This window comes from Haliaeetus albicilla, chromosome 3 (genome assembly GCF_947461875.1).
Source record: "Haliaeetus albicilla chromosome 3, bHalAlb1.1, whole genome shotgun sequence".
NCBI classification, from domain to species: domain Eukaryota; kingdom Metazoa; phylum Chordata; class Aves; order Accipitriformes; family Accipitridae; genus Haliaeetus; species Haliaeetus albicilla.
In genome coordinates this window covers 25,843,968-25,864,302 of record NC_091485.1, presented here as the reverse complement: position 1 = coordinate 25,864,302, position 20,335 = coordinate 25,843,968, and the positions used below count along the sequence as shown (strand labels likewise).

The following is a 20,335-nucleotide window of genomic DNA, read 5'->3' as shown; positions in this document are numbered from 1 at the left end:
ATCCTGATCTTAAAAGCACTTGAACATGAGTTTCGATATGTCAGAAGATCCAGTAATCTAAGCACATCTGATTATTTTTATTCTGAGGTATCACTGTGACAAATTAGTCACAAATATTTCATATTAATCCTTTCTCTCACAAATATGAGCCCATCCAGTCAGCCATAAAACAATACTGACACATAATTACATCACTTTCTACACTGACCACAGAAAAAGTATGTATTCAATCTATATTTGACCTGTTAATATGGCAACAAAACTATTAAAGAGTAAAGCATGCAAGGGGATAATTTTCTGCATCAGCTAAGGTAATGAAAAGGTGAAAAACCTGAGATTTGAATCATGACCAACTTTGTGCCATGTAGTCCTTTCTAAAACATTTCTTACATATTTAACTTTGGTTTAATTTAGTAGCTCAATTTTTTTATTCAGAAAATGGAGAGAAGTAGAGGTATGTTTAGAAAGGAAAAAAACTATCCACAACACTAAAATTACATATGTAAAATAAAGGGTGTGAATAATCAACCCACCCTCTTCACCCCACAGTTGTGCTATTTTTATTCTTGGGAAGAGGCTTTTAGTCAAGACTCAAAATTTAGATATATTCATATATTATTTAAAATACATATTTTTATTCCACAAGATAAATTAACACATTAAAAGCACCCGGATTGTTTATCATATTTCCTGTGTATCATTAAAATACAGGCACAAAGTCCCTTATTTCACAAAAATATTTTTTATAGTTAAATTACATTAGAGCTATTTCTATGACATTACAGAACAAAGTTTGGAAACTAAATGCGCGCAATACTTTTGGACTTAGACACAAAACAAATGCAAACAGTGTATCAGTACTAGAAAAAGGAAGATCATGTAGCTGCTAGAATTAGATATCAATTGGTTTCAGTAATATTACTTTAATTGCAGAGTAATTGCTGAATGTGGCAAAACATTTATTTCACTCTCCACTAGGTGGTGACATAGCTGTATGCACAGGTCAAACCCTAACATTTTTCAGTTTGTTTGCAGTTACAGAAGAGATATGGGTTGGAAAACTGTGCATTTGCATGTGTATGTGGAAGCTTTGAGCATATCACTGATATAACAGTTACTGCTACAGACATTTTTCCCCTGATATGTATTATGGCATAAATGGAAAAAAGCCAAACCAGAAAACCCACAAGACTTTTTTTTTTTTTTTTTTTTTTTTTTAGTTTTCAGCCTTTGCAATCAAACTCTTACATCACCTTTTTCTTTAGTCCTTAAAAATATATTTTAAAATTAATTTAAAACAATAAAATACAATACTCTTACCACTGTTGCTTTCTGCAAGTTCCAAATCTGGGTGTGTATGTTCTGTGTATCGGATATGCCTATTCTCTTTTTTTCTTCTCAGACGATTAACCACAGAAAATGAAGAAGTCAGAACTGGAGAATCTGGAATGACTCCTTCTTCTAATTCCACTGCTTGTTGTTTTTGCTCCCTGGAGACCAAATTAGGTGGCCAAATAGAACCCCAAGTCAGCAAGACGAAGAGCTTTCATTTCAGCAAGCAGGACAATCACATGGTTCAAGAAAGTAATAATTTAGAAAATACAACCATCTCAATAACATCACAGTGTAAAAAAAGTAATACTAGAACCTAGTTTTTAGATACATCTATCAACAAATTCACAATTGCTCCATCAAGCCTCAGAACAGCATACAAACCTAGCTCTTCACATTTGAAGTCAACATTTAACTACTGCACTATGGAAGACTTTTTCCTGGGAAGAAAGTAGAGACTGTAGAGTTCTAGCTTGTCCTTTAAAGCATGTGCTACTTGAATGAAAGAATGCTGAAATGGATGGACTAGTGTCTCTCTCCCTGTATGGAAGTCCCTGCATACCCCAAGAATACTGCCTTAAATACAGAACAAAAGTTTTTGGACAATTTTAAATAGTAATGATCAGCATTATATTCAAAGCAATCCCCCTCCAGAGCATTGGATGTTGCCTCTTATTCACCTCACAAAGGTCTTCATAGGGGAGTGTAAAAAGCAATGTAAACCATGTAAAACAAGTAATGTAAAACACAACATGAGTTATGAAGTTTATTTTCTCTCACACTGTCAGCTCTAACAGCATGTTGCAGAGTCAGTATATAAAAATTAGTCTAACAAATAATCATGTCTTTTCTCTGTGAAAACTCTATCTAGACATGGCAAGGAAAAACCAACCAAAAAACATTAATTTCAGTTCTTTTAACTTAAATACAGTTTGTTTAGTACTTAATGAGGACATTGCTACCTGTCATATGGTGATGGCAGTGAGAAATGGAAGAGGCAGTAAAAGAAAAACACAAGGAAATCTAACTCGGCCTGCTTGGTCATCTTCCTGCAGTAGCACTTTTCCTTATGACTCTCAAGAGAAAACATGGACCAAAAGATCATTTCCTAACTACAAAGTGAAGGATGTAAGGTTTTGATCTAAGGGAGGAAGAGGAAATATGGATATATTTCTGCTTGCACTGAAATGAACCACAAGATCTTATATAAACTTATATAAAATAAGTTAATGGAAAACTGTAGAAAGCTGCCTTGTTTCAGACAAAAAGCATTTTTGCAGTTAGGCTTTTTACCATGACTAACTTTGAACACTTAATGACAAACATTGATGCACTGATGCTCTGAAGTCTTGATGAATCTTATTGTGTGACTCTCTTCTAGCACATTTACAAAGAAAGCACCATAACTGGAAAACTGTATCATCTACTAACAATATCTTAAGAAACAAATCAAAACAAACAGCGAAACAATATGTTCATCCAGTTACATGGCACATGTGTTCTTGTATGACAAATTAGCCTACTATAACTATATTTTTCTGTACCTTACTTCTATACAAACCAAGAGGTAGCTCCTACATACCACCACAAAAAACTATCAAATGAAGAAGCTGCCGTACATACTATACATCATAAATATGCAATAAATAATTTCTGAACCATGGAAACATTTATCTGAGACCCTAGAAAAGGTTTTTGCAGAAATTTCCTTGCTGTTTCCATCCACAGATAATGAAATCCTAATCTAATAAAGGATCAGTTAATACAATTCTTCTAAAATTTCACTGATTTCACTTTTATAGAGGATTCTTAGTTTTTTTCCGAAAATATTAAACCTTGGTAGCAAAACACAGAACACTGCAAAAAAATTAATTTCACGTCATGCACCAGAAACAATCTGTTACCTTGCACCTCTGCGATGATGTTACATTGATCTAAGTTGCTCATTCTAAATAAAGTAACATGACTGCAGTTCAACTGAAACAACCAAATGCAATGGCTATATTACAAACAGCAGGACCATCCTTGTTAATTACTGTTTATCCACTCAACTCTGCATTCATTTAAATGACCACCTAACATGCAGAGCAAATAACTTAGTGTTACATTGGTCATTCTCAACTTTCCCACACTGGCCAGAGATTTTTACTGGAAGCTAAATTGCAAGTCTGGGGATCAAACTAATAAATTTGGATGGATCTGTCTGGTGTCAATTTTTTTAATGTCACTTCCTAATTTCTGTCAAGCTGCATAGGAGGACCATTATTGAGAAGCAATTATACATAGGGGAGCATACAGAAATTTGTTATTACTTGGCATTAAAAAGGAGTACTCCTAGGGTCATGAAATATGTTACTCCGAGAAGATGAAATGCATACAGAAAAAGAAAGGATGATTAAGGTGCAAATGATGGGAGACAAACCAAGAAATACAAAGCAGTAGGACCACAGACATTTTGAACTGAACTCTAAGCTGTTTTACTCCTCTAACAAAGTTACCTTCTGACAAAGACAAGAAAAAATTACATGCAGTAAAAAGCCTACACAAGTCCACACAACCTGTCCCATTCCCCCCATGCACATACTTGTTCACAGATAGGCAAAACTGAGCTAAGTTTCAGATGATGTCAGACCATAGCTATACAAGCAAGGAATACTATCTCTGCCTTGCACACTACACCATATTTGCATATTAACCACAATATTATATGGCACATTCTTGCTATCATATCAGATTACAATTTGACAGTCAATTTGTAGCTCATTATTTTTATGGTTTGCTTTTGAAATTGATTGTTTTTTTCTTTTTAAAACTGTAAAATTATCATAAGTTTATTTAAAAAATTTACTGCAAGATCCTGAGACTTTTTGACTAGCTGAGAAATTGCTTTTCTAAAGTCTTAACCTAGGAGGAAAGAATTGGTAAAGAGTCAACAGAGGAATAAAAGAATGAGACTTAAGACTTTGCTACGCACTGTTACCAGAATAATCTTGAACAATCATGAAGTCAGACAGAATTTATATGACAAATTTATCTCTCTCAGTTTAAAAAACAGAAAGATGCACACAGTTAAAAGAAAGCAAAAAATCTGCACAATACAAAAATGCTAGTTTTATGTTGCTATAGTGGCAGTAGACTATCTTTTCATATTCTATTAAAGAAGAGGAAACTCAAGTTTAAAGACTTAAAAGCTGATATTTATATTCCCAGACATTACTACTGAGGAACTGGGGGGAGGGAGAGAATATCCAAAAATCTTCAAAACTTACTCCAACTCCTTCTGTAATTGCTGAAACTGTTCAGTTATCTTTTTATTTTCATCCTGCAAGTTGTTTTTTTCATTCACTGCAATATATAGGGGAAAAAAAAGATAGAAAAAGATAATCAATGCATACATATTAACATCATATCAAATTTTGTCAGGTCCTTTAAGGAACAGAACCAATTCTAAAACATAATACCATTTACCCTTTCTGTAGCTTACCAAAATGAATTTTCAAGCTAGTCATTAAAAAAGTTGTAAAATGATGTTAGAAAAGGCAAAGGTGTCACAATTACTGGATCATAATATTAGCTTTACACAATCATTAATTACTTTTGTCCATGTACATACAAGTGAAACTGTGTTGTAAAGATGAATGAACTGCTCAGTCAGCTCCGTGGACAAAATTGCTTCCTTAGATTGAAGGCAGCTTATGAAGTATAAAGCAATTAGAATTCAATTTTAGCCACCAAAGCGAGCAGCTAATTCAAGAGAACGGAAAAAAACCCAATTTCTTAAAAAGCAGTTAAATATTTGGGAATTTAAGAGAGACTAGTCAGAAATTTTTGATTTTACTTTTCTTAATTTCCAATTCATTCTGCCTGTACTTCACACAAGCTTACTGCATCACCTTCAGCCTTTTTTCCACGCTGTCTCAAACTAATGTAGTGATAGCTCCCAACTTTTCTCTTCACCTTTAATTTTTATTTTTTTGTTCTTATTTTTTTGTTGTATATTTTACCTCTGGATTATTCTTCACTGACCTTTTTTGCTGGTTGCAGGAAACACATGAATTGTCATATAGACCTCAATTCAAACCCATGGAAGACTACTGTTCTGTCAGATAATGTTCAAGAAGATTTGTACCTAATAGGTCTCACCTTGATTTTGAAGGCTCAGAGCTTTATTTAAAGATTGGTTGTACCCTGTTGTTTACCACTAAACTGAAGGATTCAGAATATTTTTATATAAATATCCAATATTAAAAGTCCTTGAAAAATTGATGTATTTTATATTAGTACAGAACCTAATATTTCTATAATTTAATTAAGCACTGAAAAGCTACTTTTTGTGTCTGGCATTTCCCAGATTTTAAATCTCACTGAATGTCTGCTTATTCTTGATCAAGCAAGACAACTAAATGAAACAAAATAATTAATTAATGGTAAAGATACCATTAACATTTGAAAATCCTGCCCTGTATTATCTAGCATTTTATACAACTGATCTTTCCAAACTCTCTTTATGAAGAGATTTGTTGTGTCCTGCCTTCATGTCACATAGAACAAACAGTTTATTTTTCCTGTCCCATATGTACTACTTCCTGATTTCAAAATGAGCTGGCTACAAGCTGCCTGGTGTAAAGCAATTCGTTTGTGGCTTCAGAGGGTTATGTGAAGGTTATGGGTTTACTGCAGTTAAAAACTCCAAGACCAGCTACAGGACAGAAGCTGGACCCAGGGCACTTCTGTCTGAACTTGCTACTTTGTTATCACCAGTTACTTTTGAAGTCAGGGTTTCCTTAGGAAAGCTGGCAATCAGTCCTTCTGTGCCTTAGCTGTAGGAATAAACAGAAGCAGCCACATTTTATCTAACTGTAAGATTTTCCAAGTCAGTTCACTTTCAGCATCAGCACTTAAATCTAAGAAGGTGGGTCAAACGACTAGTAAATGGTATGTTACATATTTTCAGACTGTAGCGTTGAGTATCCCCCAACTGAACTTCTTGGGCTTACTAAACACACCATATATAAATTATATCAAGTTACAGGAATTCATGAAGAACTAGTTTACAAAAGAGTATGTTTTGTCTTCAGACTTGCGGATAAAACTCACTAAGCTCAGTGATAAGTTTAAGATTCTGCTGCCGGATATTTTCAAACTCTTGCTGCTTCTTTCTCATATGTTCTTCGGTTACAGCACAACGATCACATAATCCTGCTCTTAGTCTACAACAAAAGTAAGAGAAAAAAGTCCCTCTGTTATATTGCTATACATGAAGGAGATATCCACACTTAACTGGTCTTTTGAACAATGAAAACCAGAAAATTTCTGACAACTATGCAGAACACCAGTAAGTACTGTGGTTTTATATGTTGACATAGCAACATTTTGAGATTTCTGAACAATCTAATACCACATGTACTAACGTTTGTATAAATGACTGTAGGTACTGGATACTTCTAAAGCAACATGCATTACTTAGTAAAGTGGAGCATGCTACACCTTGCCACTGAAAGCCTTTGTGAGGTATCGTACTAAGAATACTGTCAGATATAAATTGCCATTCGTTATAAGTAAAGTTCATTCAAGCAAATACTAATAAGCAAATAATTTCAGTAAATACAATTACTACTTCATCTAAGAAGGATATATCACTGTCATGCAAAGCAATCAAATAAAAAGGACAAGCAGTAAGTTCGCTCTGTAACAAATACCAAGCAAATGTGAAATCCTTTATCTTTACCTAGACATGAATAATTAGAAGTGGATCCAAAAGTCCACGTGAGGCACTGCCTCCACTGTCCCTAGTGGTTTAAATCAGCTGTTTAAAGCATATCTGCTATCAGAAAAAGACTTGTTATGATAAATCCATCTTAGTTGACACATTCATTCCTGCAATGAAATGTGTGTTCATTTTACAGATGATAACTGAAGTGTATTTATTTCTGGTACACAACAAAAAGCTAACAGTATTACCAAAGTGAAAACCAGACTCTCTTTTGCTTGCTAAATAAGAGACCAATTAGTTAAGAGCTCTGCATTGCTGCTGCTCACACATGAAGTACTAAAACAAATGTACACCTAAGTTTCTAATTCCACAGTTGAATATTGGAAGTAAAAGCCATTTTGGTTTATGGGTATTTTAATATTGTGAAATGATGGAAAGAGTAAAATACTGAAATGCCTCTTCATACTACCTTATCTGACTGTGTAATAAACACAGTATTAAACCACTTTAAATAGCCTTTTTGTTTTCCGTAGTGTGAGTACTTCATCTGCTAAGGGATTAGAAAAGTCAATGCACTCTGCAAATGTGTCTCTACCTACGTGGTGTGAAAGTGTATTACCTGCACAGTTACAAGTTTATCCCTAATGCCTTTCCCACAGAAAGAGTTGAAAGCAAAATTTGAGTATCATAGTTCTAAAATTTGAGGTAACACAGGAATGTGGGAAAATAATTTACTACTTAATGATCTCCTGTTACTAGAAAGCTTCTGAGAGCCTATTAGCAGCAAATTTAACATACACTTTCCAAAAGAGCTATCATTTTTAAAGAAAAAAAAATGCACTGTAATTTCATGTACATTGGTTTTGTTTTGCTATCCCAGATCAAACAGGAACAAATAAGGGAAGGCAGAATGGGTCAAAAGGTGATCAGAACGTCTAAGTCCAAAAGAAGGCAAAAAGACAGAACCTGTGATTAAATTTAGGTAAAATAGACAACTGGTAAAAAAAGACCCCCTCAAATCTGAAATATATCTTAGTGAGTTATTTCATGAGTTTCAAAGTATATTATATAGTTTGCCCTTGGTTTTTGTACTTGTATGACCTCTCAATTGATACCAAATTTACCTCTACAAAAATGGATGGAAAAGAATGTGCTTTAAAATGGCTGTCTGCCTCCCAAGCTGATCTATTTAACTTCTATTTATTTTAACTGAACTAAGCAAGCTAAGCATTTAAAAAAAACCAAAATAACAAAAATTTAACTCTGAAGAATCTAAATTCTACACTTTTCTTTAAAACACACTATTTGGGTTGTATTAGAAAAGGACTGGTTTACTAAAAAAAAAATAAAAATGAACCAACAAAAAACCCCAACTTGCACAGTATCCAGAGCTACTCTGTAAGAGCAAAACACAGCAAACCCAAAAGCTAAAAGACACTACTTCACCTGTCTTCTAAAACCTTGATAGTGTCATGAAGTGCTTTTTGCTGTTCTCTGAGCTGTTGGTTCTTGGTATAAAACTCTTCAAGCCTCTCTGCATCCCTAAAATCAAATAGAGAAAAAATCAGTTCTAGCTTTAAATTACAGCTATTAGTTTTTCAATAGAGAATTCTCTCTGGCATGTTTCTTTCATATTCTTGGGAAATGTGATTATCATCAGCACAAATACTAAGTTGAAGATAAATGAAGCAAGTGTTTCTGATGAATGGTAATTTAGAAATGTCTGAGTTAGGAAAGGAGCAGCTAGTTTCTAATTCATATTACAGTTGAGCTTCTGTTGATAAATCTGTTTTTTTGCTCAGGACAAAAATTAGAGTTGATGACAGTCAAGGCATAAAAGCTAGTAGTATTCAAGCAACAATTTCAGGGAACATAAGCTCAAGCACTTCTCTTATTTTACTGTGTTGCCGAGCTGTTGGGAAACTAATTGGGGGCTTTCACAATCAGGTCATTTTGGTCTTGTCATAGTGCATCTGGCAGTGTGGCAAACCACATTAGGTTTGTAAAACTCTGACAAGTCTTTAGATCCATTAGAGGTTTAGTTCCTCAAGAAGTAATTCTGAGAGTCTATATAACATGGATTCCCATAATATGAATACAAAGAGAACAGAACTCTCTTCCCCAAAACCTCAGAAACAGAAGATCTTGGGGAAAATGCCTTCTCTAAAAGCCAGGACTATTTAACTAACAAAGAACGTTTCCTCCTCAGAAGAGCTAAGGAAAAGCAGTAACATTAACTTCCCAGTTTTAGCTCCCTCTTCAAGGTGCAAACAAGGTATGAGGAACAAGCACACAATTTTTTTCTACAAGGAAATTTACTTTCAGTAAAAGCTAAGCAGCTGAATCTATGTAACATGACAACGACTAACTTCTGAGAATTCATTCCCAGCTCTTCTCTTTACCATGGAATCCTTTGTATATTTCATGAAAGCAGGTGTTTGTTTTCAGTTTGCCTGAGATGGATTATTTGAGGAAGCCATGAAATTGGCTCACAAAAAGCTGCTAAGCACACACACAACAGGAAATGAAAACATATTTACTAACTTGTTGATACAATTCTTTTACACAGACACACTTTTAAATTGGCACTATCCCTTTAAGATATGTTAGTCAAACACATTTTCGTACTGCTGGTAGTAGAGTAATACAACAATCATGGGTCATAAAGTGAATGGGACAGCCAGAAGCTTCCGCAGTGTACAATCACAGACATATTTTAATTCTGAAATTTAAGTACAGATATTTTATTTTTCTGTACTACCATCCAGACCAGTGTTGTTCTTTTCAGCTGCAAATACAACATATAAAACAGTTACATGGAAACAGCATGAGAGACCATTTAAGACTTGTACCTTCACTTGGGGAGGACAAAGTGTTAAATTTCTGTTACCTCAGTTCAGTAACAAAATACAGCCAGGCCATGGCAAAAGTCTGACAAAAGCAGTCCGTATTTTTCTGATGTTTATGGCATAAAAAAATCTCATTGTTTTCAGTTTATGCAACTTACAGAAGGCCTAAAAACCATCAAATTTTAAAATCTTTTCTCAAGCTACCTTTAAGTCATTCTATGGCATTAAGTTATTTGTTAAAAAAAAAATAAAGAAGACATTAATACACACTAATACTCCATGCCTTCCACCTAAACCCTATAAAAGGTCACACTAAGATGTGACAGAAGGAACTAGGCTTTTTTTTTTTTTTTTTTTTTTAGAATTCCAGTGCACCTGATAAACATGACAGACATTTTTGGCTATGAAGGCACTCTGCATAATGAACAGTCTCTGACTTAGCATTTGCAAGTCATTAGCTCCAATGCTGAAGTGGGATACAAAATAAGGCACTCATTGTCAGTTGATTACCAAGTCTGAAACACTAAACCTCAGGTATTCAGATGCACCAAGGAGAACAAGACCTCCTATGTAAGATTACTGTATCTACAATGTGGTAATTGTAGAAAGATTCCAACAAACAATAATCAAATCATTCGGTATGTGTTCAGTCACATCACTAGTAATATTCATCATCTAGAAAATTAGCCGATCAATTTAAGATTTCAGAACATGGAAGCAACTCATGATACACCAGGTTAAGTTAACAATAACTTAATTTTATCCTTTTAGATTAAAAATTAAATAACTACTTAATTTGTGAATTATACATAAGAAATAACAAAATGTTAAATTGATTTTTTTCCAGAAAAGAAAGTGGAAAGCCATCCAATAACCTAATATAATTTCACATACTAACATAAATATATTCCTCGTGATACTGCAGTATCAATCTTAATGTTCAGAAAGCATATATTTAAAGTATGAATAACACACATGCTATTTGGATTTTAATGAAAGATATGGCAACATTCCATGATGCAACCTGAACTCAAAATCTTGATAAAGGTCATATGAATTTGTGTCTCCAATTGACTAAAAATTCACTGACAGACCAAATAAGCAACTGGACTCTATTGCCATTTTTTTTTAAATAATTTGTGACCTCTTAGACACAATTAAACAGCAGCTGCAAATAGTATATACTGTGTTCTACTAGTGTTGGAGATTGAACAAGAAGCCCTATAAAAGCTGACAAATCTTGATCCTGAGGAGCAGGTGCATATGCTGGGGAACAGGGAGTTAGCCACACAGGTACTCTTGGGACTGTAAACCCTGCTGCAGGTTTGGTGAATTGCTTGGTAAATGCAGGGAATCCTGATGGTACCAGAATAAGGTGGATGCTGTTGCAGAAGTGATTAATCCGTCCCCCTGTGATTCTGTCCTGAACCGTTCCTTCAGCTGCCACTGCTATCTTCTATCAGCTTCTCTGCAGCCTTTAACCCTCAGAAAGTGCAAAGAAAACACTTGCACCTGCTCTGCAAGCACCGGAGTGACATCGTGCAGACAAAAGTCAAAACCATAGACAATTATCTATAGCCTTCAGAGACGAGATCTGTATGAATGCAGCTGAAATGTGAGAAAACACAATGCTGCGCAGGCTCAAAGTGCTACTGTGGATTATCAAATGCCAGCAGGATGGGCAATATTTAACTGAAATAAGCAAAACAAAAGTTCAGAGGATGTTTGAGCACTACAAAGGATAAACAAAATGCGAAAAGATATCTAGGGAAGAGAGCATCACACAACTGAAGGCAATTTCTTCCAAAAGCCTAGTGAAAAGAAACAAGAACAATCTTCCTGGAAGTGAGACATAGTTATAATTACAGAAGAACAGTTATAATAGAAGTAGACAGCAAGTTAAGTATGTATTGTAGTAGAATCAAATTATACTAGAAAAGCCAGTATCATTATAAGATGCATTTACATACCTCATGTTACAGGAAAAGGAAAGATGGATTCCACTAGAGGGAATTTACTCCTATGGAAAGAACACCTTTGTTTCCCTCCCAACCAGAAATATAAGCACAGCAGGGAGTTTGGACAATAACTGTCAAAAATACTTGAGAGTTGCTTGAGTTCCTTACTATTGTACAAAAAAGCACATAATGACCTAACTTTTCTAGTCCAGGGGAGGGTTATTTCCTGCTTATACAATTTGAAAAATGCAACTAAAATAGAGAAAACTAAAAAACCTAACAGGAATTAATGAGAAAGAAAACTGACTAGATGATGATACAAATGTTAATTCTGAAAAAAGCACAAACTATGCTGGAGAGCACTGGGGCTACACTTTAAAACTAAGATTGCACATCTTTGACTTCAGATGGAAATGCTGGGAATGCAAATATGGAATATTTTTGCTAATTTTAAGAAGAGTTTGATTTCTCTAACATATCTAATATGATTAGATGTTTTCCAAAGTGGAAGAAGATCAAGTAATTTATTTTTATTCCTCCTACACAGCACTTTATAAAGTGCAACTCATAATACAGGTCATACGTAATATTAACATAATATTAGTGTAATTAAACCTGAAGTAAAAATTTAAATAATCACATTAGCATATCTCTTATCATTTAATTAAATATGGCTTTAGTCAGCAGAAAGAAAATAAAAGCTGATTTAATGCTGTAAATATATATTGTGATTCTACTGTACATGTAAATCAGATTTTTTTCCCCAAATTGCTTCTAATGAACAGAACTAAAAATTAGTAGCAAATAATGACTGCAAAAGAAGTTACATATGTCTTAAAATATAAGAATTGAGTGAAAATTAGCAAGTTTATTACCAGAATCTTTACTGAATGATTGAAAGCTGAGTTAAGGCACAACACCTGATACTAAAGGCAAACATGCAGCAAAAAAAACCATTCTAAAAATAGTTGGCATGTTGTTTTGTCACTTACTTCTCTTTTACAGATTTGACCTCAATTTTAAAATGTCTCCCTAATTATCTTTCATATTAGAAATGTCAACATCTTGATAGGCATCCTAGAAATACTGTAAATAAGAAGGCCTTACAAGTCATTTATTCAAGTAAGGCAAACCTAGTGTTCAGGTTACGCACCCTATAAAGAGTTACTTATATCTTTAGATTACTTCAGCTGATTTATTAAAGTAAGCAGAGTTTTGTACATGTCTGAAGGAAGAATCCATGAAACTTTAATTGATATTACAAGAATTATGGCTCGTTAATGGTACTCAGACTCTCCTTCAATAAATTAGATCATTAGGATGAGTACTTACAAGCATCTTTCCTTTTTCAACTTAGATATTTTCAGCTGTAAGCCTGAAAAGTGGAAAGAAGAAAATACATGTTATAGAATTTTGATTAAAAAAAAAAAAAGAATTAAACAATAAACTAACTCTCCTTTTGCCAACAACATCTGCAAAAGAGAAAAAAATGTCACTAATTTGGAGAGAAAATGGTTCATTCTGGACTTCTTGAGTATGTTCTACAGGATCTTGGAAACAAATACAGCTATTATGATCTCTGGGAAATAGGGACTTCTTAAGCAAACATGCAGATTGCCACTTCAACATGTATAAAAGCACCTTTGTAAAAAACCACACATGAATACCAAGCACTGTCAATATATTTTCATTGACTATGCCTACAGAAGTAGCATAAAATACGTTCTGTATACACATAAATGCATAATACTACACTTGAAATGTAGCATCCAACCACTGAACTTAAACATGTATTACAATGTATATGCGTAAAGGAAACCTTAAAAATACATGATTCAAGGCTTTAAAGCACAAAAGGACAACATACTCTATTTGAGGTATGCTACCAGACCCTCTGACCCAAAGCTTCTTTGGAATATGTTAAGGTGAACTGAGGAATGATATTTCATCTGGGGCCCTTCTCCCACTCCTAAACATATGTTCTGTGCGGAAGTAAAAAGGTTTGCAACTACAACCATGCTCTCGGCAGGAGTGGCCAGCTGACAGCCCAGGGGCTAGACAGCAGTCCAGCCAATCTGCTTGCAAGGTTTTGGGTGCACGTGTATGTGCACAGGGGCAGGAAGATAAAAGGTGCTTTAAGTACAGCACAGCTTAAGAAGTGAGATGCAGTGCTATGGAAGTTTATGTGTTACTACCTACACACAAGCTGGCCATTCCAGAAATAATCAAAGTCCAATGATACAACATTTTCTTAAATACAAATCCAATAGAAATTTTCATATGACATCAGAAAGTAATGTAACAATTTTTTCCTAATGCCATATTTTCTTCAAACTATGCAAAGTTGTGAGCAACGTCAGGTTGATTATAAGATGTCTTGTGAGCTTTCTTGCAAAAGTATTAGTCGTTTAGGATAATCAGATAAACTTACAAAACCAGAACACTTTTAAGAAAACTTCTGACAATTCTGAATTTAAACCAAAACACATACCAGATATTACATCTTACTATAAAAAATGTAGGTTAAGGCAGCTAATAGACTTCTTTTTTCTCTCCCCTACCATACTCAACTGGGAACAGCTCAAAGGGGAAAACTACTTGCTTGAGAAGGTTCACTCTTCAGGCCACTTAAAATGTTAAGTCAGGCCAGCTAGCACCTCAGTGAACCCATGTCACAGACTGCTACAAGATGCCAGTGGGACAATGAGATAAAAATGCACAGAGACTACTTTAAAAAGTTCTTAGGAAATATAGCAGGATTTTTTTTATCTCTAAGTGTTCAACACCTGTGAGATGTTATGTTCTATCATGCAGATCAGCATAGAAAGAGGGTTTATTTTTTTAAGTAGTTGCTATTCATCAAGTCAATTAGGCATCTGCAATTAGAACCCCTATAAAGTGTGCTTTAATGCTGCTCCACACCCATTGGAAGGAATGAAGCTGCACAACAATGCACCTCCTGTATGAACAGGTAGTCTGTTCAGCAAGTATTTAGGATTGTAACATTGGCAACCTGAGCCACAACTCGAAGAGGCAGCGCTCAAAAGGCCCAGTACCGTACTACAGGTAACACTATCTCCCCTCTCACCTGAATTCAGGAGGAACCAAACTAGGTACTTAAAGGTTGCATTTTTTCTTAATTCAAATGACTGCAATGAGAAGGCAGGAAACCAGTTTGTTACATTTATCCAAGAGCATTGAATTACTACATCGGATGTAATCTCTTCCTTTTGCTTTTCCAGAGTGCTGGGGGCTTTTAAGCATGCTCATTTAAAGAGCTTTGCTTTTTCAGATTTCCTTATTTAACCCTCTCGTGAGCATATAAACTTACGTGGAACTACACTATGTACATTCCCAATTCAATTTTATCTTTTATACAATATTTCTATGGAATAGACAAGCTGCAGACTATATAAATCTACGTTACCTAAAGCTCATAAGTGCTTTATTAAATGACACACTGTCCCCATTAAAGTGATGGAGACTTTCTTTGAACTATCACCAGGCAGATTAATTAAACACACAACACTATTTTATGAAACTTGCAACTTGATTAGACTATGTACCTGTAATGTCTCAATTAATGGCTATGACAATTTCTGTTCTGATGAACGTTCAAATGCATTAAATCCACCTTCTTAAAACTGACAGTGCCTGGAAGACTGCAGAATCTCTTATCGCTTAAGTTTTCTCAGAACGGGTTGGACAAGCTTCCTTCAGCAATGACACAGACATAATCCTACCTTAAGGCTATAGAGATGGACTAGATGACCTCCTAAGATCCCTTCCACCCTGTTTTCTATAATTATTTACTTTTGAGGAGCTTCCAGCAATTTTTCCTACAGCAATCTATTGATGAGTTTGCTTTCCTCATAATTTTCTCTCTATCTATGACTACAGTTTTTTCCCTATTGGTATCTTCTGCTTTTCATAGGTAAGGAATAATTGAAAAAAAAACCTCTCCTCACACTTCTATGCTAAAATACGTTTCTTTTTAGTATTGAGCTTTAGACTTGAATTCATCCTCAGGAACCATGTTGGTAAGACCAACATGCAGCAAGTATCCATACAATTCTTTTGAGCTAGATGCAAGTATTAACACCTGCAGAAATTAGTCACTTTATAAACAGCATTATTAAATTCCTTTCTAATTTGTGAGCACTATGCAAGTATACCACACATTCTACAGGTAGGAAATAAAAGCAAACATAGTTTTAATGACCATTATTCTGAGTTGCTGAGCACTTCTGAATTCCATGAAAAAATCAACTGACATTGACCGTGCCCAACATCTTTTGAAACTGGGTTGTAGGAATCCTACCCACTGTCACATAATGAATTTGAGAGAAAGCGATAGCTAGTTTGTCTGAAGAGGGCTAAAATTTCGAATTTTTTTGCAAGTGATCAGTTTAAAAGAATAAGAAGCTGGGTTTGTTTAGCTAACATGGTGGAAAAATACACCCTTTACAATACAGTAATATAAAAATTCAATAAAATCAATTTCAAACTGTGAGTTTGAAGTATTCTCTAGTCTATATTCTATAGATATATAAATATTATAACTTGTATAATATGCCTGATCATTTGAAGCTCATGTGTCATAAATCCTACTTTTCATGGATTTGTAATAAATAAGAATACCACCATTACACTGTTCACTACCATGTGCATTGTACATGCAAAAAGCTTTTTCTCTAACTATTAACTTTCCCTTAATCCACCTTCCACCATCTTTAAAATAATTTTTTGCTGACATTTAGATTGGAAACTCATGAGTCAATTTTAATTCTTATTTATAGAGTTCAGAAACAAGCAAAGTCCAGGCAAGCCTGTGTTTGATGTTTCTAAAATATCTTCCAGTACCATTTTCTATAAGAGGATCCCCACCTTTTGAAAAAATTAACTATCCTTCAGGCATGTCTTTGATGTTATCATGGAAGACCTAATTTTACCTAACACGGTGCGGGACATACTGACAAAGGGCTAGGCATGAAAAAGACTGCCTAGTGGCAAAATTATCTGGCCACACCCAGTATGCATTCTAAAGAGTATCTTCACTTGCATAAAGAAAACCAAAACTTTAAAATCACGTGCTGCACATCCTAAGAAACTAGAGAAGGGGTCACTTAACATTACCCTCTACATTAGAGCTTTTTGTTTGTTTAGTTTTTGTTGTTCAGACATGCCACAGATTGCCAGATCCCATTCTGTCAGTACTTCCACATTTATCTGCAGATGACATCACACACACTCTGAAAAGAACCATCAAGAATTAAAAAAAAAAAAATCATAAAAAATAAGTAAGATTTTTTTTGTGTTTTGGGGCACAATATAAAATTATATTTCGTATGGTTACACATAGTTTTTTTAATGTAACAAAATGTTACTATCTGGTACATCTTTTCTTTCAGTTGCCAAACTGATAGAAGTTTTTTTGTTTGGTTGATGTTTTTTAAAAATTACTAACACAAATTGTCAAGGCCCAGTGTTGCAAACTGTTGAGTCAAGAGTTTCAGTGGGAGGTATGAAACATCTATACATTATAAAACAATCACCCACAGTTTTTGGAATTAAGAAGTGATGATATAACTGGACCTAAATGGACAGACCTGGAACTGTTTTGAGGCTGGTGGAAACAACCAAGGCCACTGGAATGGTCTGGCTACAAAGATCCACTTGCATGACTAAAGCTCTTAATTCACAAAAACTCGTCTGCTTTTATTCCAGCCTAATATAAATACTATTTCATGCATAAGGATATGCTTGTTGGAAGATTCAGTCAAATACTGTTCTAATTCCATCCAAAAGAATGGATTGTGTGACTTGAGATTAGCAGACCAAAATTTTAACTTCTTATGAAGTATTTTTAGCAAAACATTTTATGAATACTACTTGTAAAACAATATTATAAGAATATAAACACATAGTGTAATAATTCATCTTTACTTTGAGTGTTATTAATTTCCTGCACTACTGAAGAACAAATGGACACCAACAGTCAATCCATAGTAAAATTGATATCAGAGGTCACAAAATCTAACATAAGAATAAGTGGCTCAATTATAAATTTTGCTGAGAAGATTTGGAACACTAAAAACTGAAGAAATACTTTTCAGTAATATTAATCTGCAGTGGTATTTTGCACAAGTTAGAGGAAATAAACAATGCAAACCATTTTAATGTATCTGAACCCAATGACTAAACCCAAAGGCAAAAGAAAAAAGCAAAAAATTCCACTGAATAACTTGATTTGGAAACTTTGAATCATAATCTATTAAAGGTAAAGTAATATTTAAATAACTTCCTAAGAAAACACAGATCCCATGTAACATTGTGTTACTTTTTCTTCACTGACCTAGCAAATCATTTATACTTGTTGACAGTTTAAATCTAATCCTGTTAAGCCAGGCTTAGGTGGCCAATCTGTAAGGATCATTTGTAATCCTCCAGTCCAACTTCCCACATAACATAAGACATTAAAAATCTATATAGTCCATGCAGACGGAGTGGTACTCTGGTTCAAAGATTTTCTGTGGTAACAGACAGCCTTCTGTGAACCCAAACTTTAAGAATTTACCTTGTACTTCTTTATCATGACATTCTTTCAGTTTGGACCACAATTCCTTGAAGAAATCTCCTGTAGGTTCTGCAGAACTAGGGCTCCCACAGCTTCCTCCAGATGCATTCATCTTGCCTTTTTCTGGTCCTAACTTCTTTGACTTATTTGCAGAACTGGCTCACTCTCACAGTTTAAGTTTTAAATTACATACTTATGAAACTGTTTCTGAAGACAGGTGTATGCCTGCAATGACAGATTGACAACAATTACATTTGCATTTATCAGAGTGTAACTTGCAGCCATGGACAAAATACATAGCTTACTGCCTATCCTTGCTTGAGCTGTACTGTATACTGACAGCCCCCCTGAAAGTGTGGAAGGTGCTAAGTATTTTGGTAAAAGTAGTTATAAACTAACAGAATTCCCCCCCCCTTAAACAGCTATAAACTTAAAATTAGATTAAGATGCTTAGAAGTCTGTCTTCTTTTCCTATGTAAAGCTGCAGTTAAACAGAATCCTGCTTGCCAAAAGTAACCCATGCTTCCAAAATCTGGCTGTCAGCAAAAGCATTTGTCAGAAGTTTTATCAGAGATGTGTTTGTATATATACATCTTTTACATAAACATGGATTCAAATGACACTCTTCTGCAAAAAAAAGCTCATATTCCCTTGAAGTCTTCGTGATTCTACATTGAAATGATTCCCACTCCCCGATGAAAAGGTAATAGGAGAGTAATCTCAAAATTTATAAACCTCCAAAACACTAGTATTTGACAAGAACTATCAGACAGCTCTGTCTTAAAAGCCAGACTGCCTACACAACTCCGAACGATCTTACCCATAATTCTTATTTGTTTTAAAGGGTTTCTTAGCACAGATGATGCCCTCAGGTAAACTGCAGGGGAAGCATGGTACTCAGATCTGGGTCTGAGCCAAGGTAAGGTTCAATTCTATCGGCACTGGATATCCAATATTGAAATATTCACGTAACCTCCCTGTCCTTCAGTTCCCTGTGTATGAAACCGGACATTCTAAATTCTCCCCATTTTTATGTGGTCAATTTTAAACAAACACTTTTGAACAGGTACTGTTTCACTACCAGGTGGACACAGCTATCTCTATTACTCTGTAATACAAATTTCAATAAGAAAAAAAAAACCCCTCAGGTATTTTGTACTATTCCTGAAGGAGCAGCCTGAGCAAGCAAACCACAATGTCTATATAGACAAATAAAATGAGCAACTGGCTCTCTAATTTTTGAGGCACAAGTTATAGTTGTAGTTCAGATGATAGAAGGTCTACAATCAGTCAAGAAGCTGCACTGCCTGTCTTAAGAGCCTTCAAGCAACTTAGAATATCTGAATGCAGCTACTGGTTTAGCTGGTCCCCTAGATTCACCATGATAAAATGTTCAGTCCAGTGGTCAGTGACCTAGTGTAAGGCCTAGAGGCCTTGGTTCCAGTCTCCTTTCTCATATCTCTGTGCAGTCTTAAGCAAGTCACTTTTCTTTCAGTCTGGCTGTCTTTAAAATAGAATAAAAATAATGAATAAACGGAACAAAGCATTATTCTCAACAACACAGGAACACTTGAACTGTATGTTTTCTACAGTATAAGAGTATGTCCTGGTTTTGGCTGGGATAGAGTTAATTTTCTTTCTAGTAGCTGATATAGTGTTATGTTTTGGATTTAGTATGAGAAGAATGTTGATAACACACTGATGTTTTCAGTTGTTGCTAAGTAGCATTTAGACCAAGTCAAGGATTTTTCAGCTTCTCGTGCCCAGCCAGGAAGAAGGCTGGAGGGGCACAAGGAGTTGGGAGGGGACACAGCCAGGACAGCTGACCCAAACTGGCCAAAGGGGTATTCCATACCATGGGATGTCATGCCCAGTATATAAACTGGGTGGAGTTGGCTGGGAGGGC

The 20,335-nt window shown here is 34.9% G+C and overlaps 1 protein-coding gene across 6 annotated transcripts in view; it reads right to left on the bottom strand.

Moving 5' to 3' along the window:
* The window catches only part of RBBP8 (RB binding protein 8, endonuclease), a 44,707-nt gene that overhangs the window by 16,603 nt on the left and 7,769 nt on the right, over positions 1–20,335 (bottom strand). For 5 of the 6 annotated variants that reach the window (XM_069779147.1, XM_069779146.1, XM_069779148.1 and 2 more), the window contains 6 exons: positions 18,430–18,654; positions 13,185–13,227; positions 8,492–8,587; positions 6,430–6,542; positions 4,602–4,677; positions 1,321–1,490 (listed from right to left, as the gene is read on the bottom strand). In XM_069779147.1, coding sequence (XP_069635248.1) covers positions 1,321–1,490; positions 4,602–4,677; positions 6,430–6,542; positions 8,492–8,587; positions 13,185–13,227; positions 18,430–18,541 — 610 coding nt within the window. In that variant the 5' untranslated portion in view covers positions 18,542–18,654. The remainder of the gene's footprint in view (positions 1–1,320; positions 1,491–4,601; positions 4,678–6,429; positions 6,543–8,491; positions 8,588–13,184; positions 13,228–18,429; positions 18,655–20,335) is intronic. The other variant, XM_069779149.1, reaches the window with a different exon arrangement.